This window comes from Benincasa hispida, unplaced genomic scaffold (genome assembly GCF_009727055.1).
Source record: "Benincasa hispida cultivar B227 unplaced genomic scaffold, ASM972705v1 Contig352, whole genome shotgun sequence".
NCBI classification, from domain to species: domain Eukaryota; kingdom Viridiplantae; phylum Streptophyta; class Magnoliopsida; order Cucurbitales; family Cucurbitaceae; genus Benincasa; species Benincasa hispida.
In genome coordinates, this window is record NW_024064807.1 from 38,639 (window position 1) to 46,539 (window position 7,901).

General features: G+C 30.0%; 1 protein-coding gene and 1 non-coding gene across 2 annotated transcripts; one reads left to right on the forward strand and one right to left on the reverse strand.

The window, feature by feature from the left end:
* Window positions 1–354: 354 nt before the first annotated feature.
* On the reverse strand, window positions 355–425 carry TRNAG-GCC. Its single transcript has one exon. It is a non-coding gene; the product is annotated as a tRNA-Gly (tRNA).
* Window positions 426–5,522: 5,097 nt separating this feature from the next.
* Window positions 5,523–7,119, forward strand: LOC120069369 (GDSL esterase/lipase At5g03980-like; the record flags this gene model as incomplete). The annotated part of the gene is given in 8 exon segments (XM_039021115.1): window positions 5,523–5,775; window positions 5,885–6,097; window positions 6,257–6,405; window positions 6,519–6,599; window positions 6,601–6,721; window positions 6,724–6,792; window positions 6,899–7,047; window positions 7,049–7,119. Coding segments are annotated over 8 exon segments (1,106 nt in total), but the record flags the coding sequence as incomplete, so codon positions are not given.
* Between the last annotated feature and the right edge of the window lie 782 nt (window positions 7,120–7,901).

Here is a 7,901-nt window from a genome sequence, read left to right on the forward strand (position 1 = left end):
CCCATATTAACCCAGCTATATTTTTTAAAAAGTTTAAATAATAACAATGTTAATAGAAAATAATCCCAGTTTTTACCATTTGTTTTTGAAAGAAAAAAAAAAGCAAATATGTTGGTAAATATGTTTTGGTCTTCTATTGTTCAAAAACTCATAAAGATAATATATATAAATATATATATAAGATTTTTTTTTTATTATTTACAATTAAGATCTCAATGTGGCAAAATATTAAAATATATTTGAGTAAGAAGAAATCTCTCCCAGAATCGATAATTGTAATTTAGGGCCAAAATATGAATTTTTCAAAAAAGAGAATAAACGAAAAGAAATTGCCCCAAAAATATTAATTAAAAATGCACCAGCCGGGAATCGAACCCGGGTCTGTACCGTGGCAGGGTACTATTCTACCACTAGACCACTAGTGCTTGTACGACTTTAGAAATACATACAGTTATTATTCATAATTATAAATAAATGATTAATTTAATCTCAATGATTTTAAAAGTATTAATTCGTGCCAATGGCAATGCTATTTTGATATTTTTTTTTTTATATGACTATAGGTTGTGCTGGTTGACATATTAAGTTTTAGGGTTAAATAAAATGTGGAAGAAAATATTTGTGTTTTTCGAATAAATTAAAGACAAGTTGGAAACGTTTTATAAGGACTAAATTAACTATAAAGACTAAATTGATCAACTAATGTGCTCAACCTACAAAACCAACTTCGTAGTTCTAATTTCTAAGCATAAAGTTTTTCATCCAAAGTTCGTTGAACCAGTTGTCATGCTTAATTAAATAATGGCGTAATCTTTGTGAATGATACTCGAACTCATTCATTATATTAAAACTTGACACCATACACTTCGTAATTTTGTATGGTGTAAAAATCATGCAACAACTGTTAATTAAGTAGTCAGGGTAATGTATGATACATGTTCTTTGTTCTACATGAAAAGATAGTTTAAAGACGTGATATTAATCTTATTATGTAACTTTTGCTCGTAGTTAGATATTTTCACCACAGCTGTTAGTAAGCCAGAATGAAGGCCCTTGAGATCCCCACTTAAAATTGTGACATACCTGAGGAGCTTGAGGTGTTTTGAGTCTAGGTCTATAGGACATGCATGATCTTGTCTAGGGCAAATGGGATATGTTATTGGGTATAATGTATGCACTAGTTTATTGTATTGTGTATTTTACTTGTATTACACTTTGTATTGTACACTCCACTAGCATTAAGACAATCGATAGATTATTGGGGTTGGTATCCTAAATCTCGTGGTTCTTGTAGTTTGTAAATTTTGTATATGAATTATTTATTTAATAAACTAAGGTGTTATTTTATTCGAATTTACATTGCATTAACTCAATCCAATAAACTAAGATCCAAGGTTATTTTATGTAACTTAAACATGTATATGGTTGATATATAGGTGGATCATGTTCAAGTAATAACTTAAATGGTCTGTAGAATATGGATAAGGTTAGATGCTATCCTGGTGACACTAGGATACGACCCACTTTATAATTGTTACAAGAGTTGCAAAGTGTCACAAACGATCTGATCCTAATCATTCATGTGGAGACATGCGAGTGGAGATATTCTATACAAAGAGATTGTATAAGACTGGACTGCAAAATGATTAGTCTCTCTTTGTAACGCTGTTAATTGAAAAGATTAACATTTCATAGGATGACCATAGGTGACTTGACCTTAATCCTGAGTGAGTTATGGACTCTTGTCCATGAAGGCAGTCTTTTGATCTGTATGGATGAGAGTAGCTAGATTTGTCGACTCAATATGTCTACCATTTTAAGGATTTGTTTGAGTAGGGAGCTGGGAACATAGCTACACAAGATGAAATTCACTTTTTCCCGTCTTTAGAGTAAGTAGATGAATTGATCCCTTAAGGGCTGATTTTGGGTCTTGAACATTGAGGCTTCACCTTCTCACTGGCCCAAGCGGGATTAGTTTATAGTTAGACTATAAACTATTTGTTCATTGGAGGGATCCGTGGTACTTAAGAAGTTAGATGTAACTACAGGGGTAAATTTGTAATTTAACCCAGTTGTAATTACGAGCGACTTGTGAAGGTTCAACTTACTGTTGATTGGTTAAATCCCTGGACATAGAAATATATTTACAGTGTGAAGAGTGCAGTTGTGGGTCTTTAGTGGAGTGACTGTAGTTAATGAATGTTGATTAATTTAATTAAAGAGTTTAATTAATTAATCTCATATCATTGGAGCTTCTAATCAGTAGGTTATAGGGTCCCCTTGCTAGCTCACTAAGGAAAAACAAGAATCAACGAATTTTGGATCAATTTGAATTGTTCAAATTAAATAAGAGAATTAATTGTATAAGATACAATTAATACAATGTATATAGGTACATTATAATACAAAGTTGATTATGAATAAGATTCAAAATTATACTTTATAATATGTGAGAGATAAATATTTGAATAAGATTCAAATATTAATCATATGATTAAGATTCAAATATTAATCATATGATTAAGATTCAAATATTAATTATATGAATAATATTCATATAATACAATAGGTTATAATTAATATGGATGAGATTTATATTTAAACTGTAAGTTAAAATTAAAATGAATATGAATGAGATTCGTATTCAACTATAGGTTACGTGAGAAATATAATTTAAATATGATTCGAATGAAATTAAATACATGATATTTAATTAATTAATATTATTTAAATACATATATATATTAAATTTGATTTAATATATATTATTAAATAATAATTTAAATAAATAAATAATTCCATTGGAAGTTATTTATGAAGTAGGGGAGGGGAGTTATAACTCCCTCTCCAACCACTTCATCTTCTCTCACGTAATAAAGAAGGAGAAAATTTTTACGCAAGATGATTCAAACAACATCAGAGACAAGAGAAAATGTTTCTCTTTGAAAATTCTTCTTCTCCCGCACTCAAAAGTTCTCTTTCACACAAAATTTCTCCCTACCAAATATAAGGAACCCACACATCTTTGATTCTTTATTTGGAAAATAGCAAGAAAACCAAGTGGTGGTATCCAAAGGAATTTCCTATTCGTGTTTGCTTGGATACGAGGGAAGTTTCGCAATTCGTGAGTTTGAGGAGTTTGTGATGCAAGGAAAAGGATTCGTTGAAGACTATCTTCAAGACGTATGTCTTTTTCTCCTTTAACACATGCTTAATTCCATGATTATCCTATTAAACACATGTTTAAGTGTTTTTCGCTATTTTTCATAAGTTTCTAAAATGAATTTATGAGACACACGTGTTCACGTGCTTCCATTGAGGAATTCAGTTCCTTCATATCATTGGATTGCTCTTCATTATTTATTAAGGTATTTTAAGTGTATTATGGATTATTGTTTACATAATACCAAATCGATGAGGTATGTTCCACGGGTGGATATGTGTTTTTACTACATGAAGGGACTATTTCTTGGAAATTAGGAAAACATACTTGGAGTCTTAGTTTACTGGTCTTTCTGCATTGTGATTTACAAGTTATCATAGATATTGTTAAAAAAAAAAAGAAAGAAAAAAAGAAAAAATAGTGTATAATGGTAAAAAAAGGAATATAAGCCTCAGACATAGAGATGTGAAACAATTGTTAAAGGGATGAATTTCTCCTTGGAAAATGTGAGGTCTAAGAGGAACCTAGTGGATGCTCTCACCAAGGCCTAACAAGGATGGAGAAGAATTCTAGAGCCTTTAGTGTGAATGGGACTCAAACCCTTAAAGATTCCTTACCCCTTTGTTTGCGTGATTTTAATACAATCTTGATGGATAATTATTATGAAGTCTTCGTGGCTCAATTTTTGAGTATTTTGTCGTTGACAATCTTGATGAAGCAACTAGTGTGATTGTGAATGTGTGATTACCTTATTCGAAAGAAATAAAGATCGCTTTCTAAACCATACACGATGACCCAAGGTTTATGTGTTTGGCCTTAAATAACACGTGATTTACAATTGTATCACAAAATCAAGAAAAACACAAGAATTGAAATGCATTTTATGGGTCTTAATCATAGTTATTGAAATTTCAGAAGGTTAACTTCCTATTTTTAATGAGATTATTTTCCTACCTTGAATCAATTCAAATTTTAAGATTATGTTTAAGTTTATACTTCTTTCTTTGCTTAGAAAAATTATATCATCAATATTTTCTTAAAAATGCAAGTCATACATGGGAGATTATTATTGGGAAATGTTGGGAATGACTTGTAAAAATGCATCTCCACATTAGATGTTTTAAAACATTTAATGTTACATTTTGATCAAAATTTTACAGATTTAATATGCTGACCATTACAAACGTTTTTTTTATCATTACAAACATTTTTGAACCTTACAAATATTTTTTTTTATCGTCTGACAATTTCAATTTAATAGTAACGTGTTTAATTTCCATATATATAGAGATTATTTTTATCATCTTTGTGTTACATATTGTTCCTTTTATTCTTCTACTTGTTTTGTAGGGTGCGCATGATTGTGAACACACTTTATTTGACCGTTAAATATTCAAAATTGAATCAGTCGAAATAAAGAATACCTTAACAATATTTAAATTTAATCTATAAAAATAATTAAAAAGTGAAATTTGTCTACAAAATTTTATCAATCAAAATAAATAATATGTATTTAAATTTAATATAAAAAATAACTAAAAGGTATGATTGGAAACAAAATCCTAAAAATAAGAATACTGTATTTTTCCGTACAACATTTGGAGAGTAATTCAGATACCCTCAATTTTTTTAGGGAGTAGTTCATGATTGGAGATACCCTCAATTTTTTTCAAACTAAAATTAAAAATGTGTTTGCTTGAATAGAAAATAATCATCAAATCTTTACTCCACATTGTTAAACTACCTAGAAAAAAATCTTCTCTTGAATATAATAAAATAAGCGTTTGTATTTTTAAATATAGTATAAAGTTTAAAAGTGTAATAAATTTTTGACATAATTTAAAATTCAAAAGAAGCTAGTATGAAATAAAATTGAAATTTGTACCTAAATAAGACTCCAACTTTTAGATTTAAATATTTAATAGCTCTCCCTAAATTTTAGGAAAAAAACTTGGAATAATTAGTCAAATTAAAAGTTAAAAAAAACTGAAAAGAAGTTGGAAAAGCTATTATACAATTGCAAAATTTAATAATGAAAAAGAAACATTAATTAGAATTAATGACAATCAGAAACCATAGAAACACATAAAAATGGGAAATAAACTATTTATTTATTATTTTTTTATTGGAAACAATATAAGTGTCCGAAAATTGAGAATTTTAAATTCGTAAAAAGGAAAAAGAAAAGGAAATCCGGGGATTTGAAAATTCCTTCACTAAAAAGTAAAAAGATGAGCAAATCCGAATTTGAAACTGAAAGCCTTTTGTTTTCCCAAAAGCATTTGGAAGAAACTAAACCTATAAATAGAGAACATCTCACCATATTATCACTCACTCAAATTTCCAAAGTTGAAAAATAATGGCTGCTTCAACGAAATCTCTTTGGATCTCTATTTTTCTTTTTCTTTTCCTATCTTCTTCTTTCAATGCTCATCTACTAAAAGTCTGTATGTTCGACGCTATCTATCAACTCGGTGATTCTATTTCAGACACTGGAAATCTCATTCGAGAAAATCTCAACACTCCTTTTTCTCACCTTCCTTACGGCGAATCGTTCTTTAACAATCCCACTGGTCGATGCTCCAACGGTCTACTTATGATCGATTACTTTGGTACCTATTATTTTTAACCTTTTATATTATGTTTTTTGTTTATTAATTCATTGTATTGCTCCACAATAATTCATGACTAATAACATGTAACAGTGATTTCAATTTGTAGCTTTAGATGCAGGGCTTCCTTTGGTGAGTCCTTATTTGAACAAAGATGCTTTGACAAATCATGGAGTCAACTTTGCAGTTGCTGGTTCTACGGCTTTGTCTTCTGAACTTCTTTTCCAAAAGAAAATATCTTCTCCAGTTACTAACTCTTCTCTCAGCCATCAACTTGATTGGATGTTCTCTCATTTCAATTCCATTTGTTACAATCAAAGAGGTAACTAATTAACCTCTTTGATTAATATAATGTGGATAAATACATTTTGATTAATATATAAATATTTTGAGATATATTTTCTTTTAAGTTTTTTTCCCTTTAATTTTACATTTTGTTTAATGTTGGATAGTTTCACAAATATCTACATGTTGTGTGTAGATTGCAACGAGAAATTGTACAATGCTTTATTCTTGGTGGGTGAGATTGGCGGCAATGACTATAACTATGCACTCTTCCAAGGCAAAACTATTCAAGAGGTAAAAGATATGGTGCCCGATGTTGTCCAATCCATAAAGTCTGCTGTTGAGGTAATTTGTTGCTAAGATATTCTTTTTCTCATGTTTTTGTTTTTGGGTTCCTCGTCATATGAATATGGGAGAAGTTTTTTATTACTTAATTTTTTTTTTTGTGATGTTTGTAGAGAGTAATAAGCTATGGTGCTACTCGAGTTGTTGTTCCTGGAAACTTTCCAATTGGATGTTTCCCCATCTATCTCACTGCGATTCCAAACCAATGATACAAGTGCGTATGATGAACTCCACTGTTTAAAGGATTTGAATGGTTTTGCCAGCTATCACAATGATCAAGTCAAAGAAGCGATTGAAGTATTGAAGAAAGAGAATCCAATACCGTTATCGTTTATGGTGATTACTATAATGCATTCCTTTGGATTCTTCGTCATGCTTTTGTACTAGGTATGTTTTTCACATCACACAAAATCTTGATATAGTTAGATGTTGATTGAAACGTTTCTCAAATTTGTATGTTTTGAATTCTCTAAACCCTATTTTCTATGAGCAGGATTTGATGAAGGTTCTTTGCAAAAATCATGTTGTGGGGTTGGAGGAAATTACAACTTTAACCTTATGAAAATGTGTGGGCTTCCTGGAGTTGAAGTTTGTCAAAATCCTAATGAGCATATTAGTTGGGATGGAGTCCACTTGACACAAGAAGGCTTATAAGTTCATGGCACATTGGCTCATCCATGCTATTTTTCCTGAATTGCATTGCTTATTTAATTTGTACTTTAGAGGATATATATTTTTTTTGCTTTTTAATAATTTTTTTTTTTAGTTCAACGAATGTGAGGTAGAATTCTAACCATCGACGTGTAAGATGGTAATTGAGTCTTATTTGTTTATATTCATATGGAAAGTTTCTTAGTACTTTTAACTTCTTGGTGTACAATGTATGTTTTCTTCTCTTTTTTTTAATTTTTTTTTTTGTTTAATAGGTTGTTGACCTATTTTAAATTGGGACAGAATTTGTTTACAAAAGTGTTTTGTTAATTTCCAGACTTACTTTTTTCTTTTTATAAAAAAACTTGGTCATTTGCGTCAAACCAAAAGATGAGATCTTCCATCTATCTCGAACCCAAAGTTCGATCATGTAGCGATTTAAAGCTTTGTAAGGTAGTCTTGGTGCGTGTTGATTTTTGGCCTTGATGATTAATTAAGTTGTGTAAGTACGAGTGACTGAATTAACAAATTAAACAAAATGAAAATAAGACAAATTGATTACATGTGTATCCTCAGTTGCCTAATTCACAAACTTGCCACATTTTCGATTGCGTTTCTTTGAATAGGTCAACACATCCCACTTCTCGGCCTTGTTTTTCCTACAGCTCAGATTGAATTTGCAGGAACGACTTCGACAACCTACGTGAATTGAAGTAATTTCTCCTTATTCTTCCTATTCGTCTCTAAAATTTTCTACATTCAAACAAAAAAACAAAAAAACATTCCATAATAGTAAATGAAGATCATGATAGTATGTAACTAGACATCCCTACTAATATAACCTA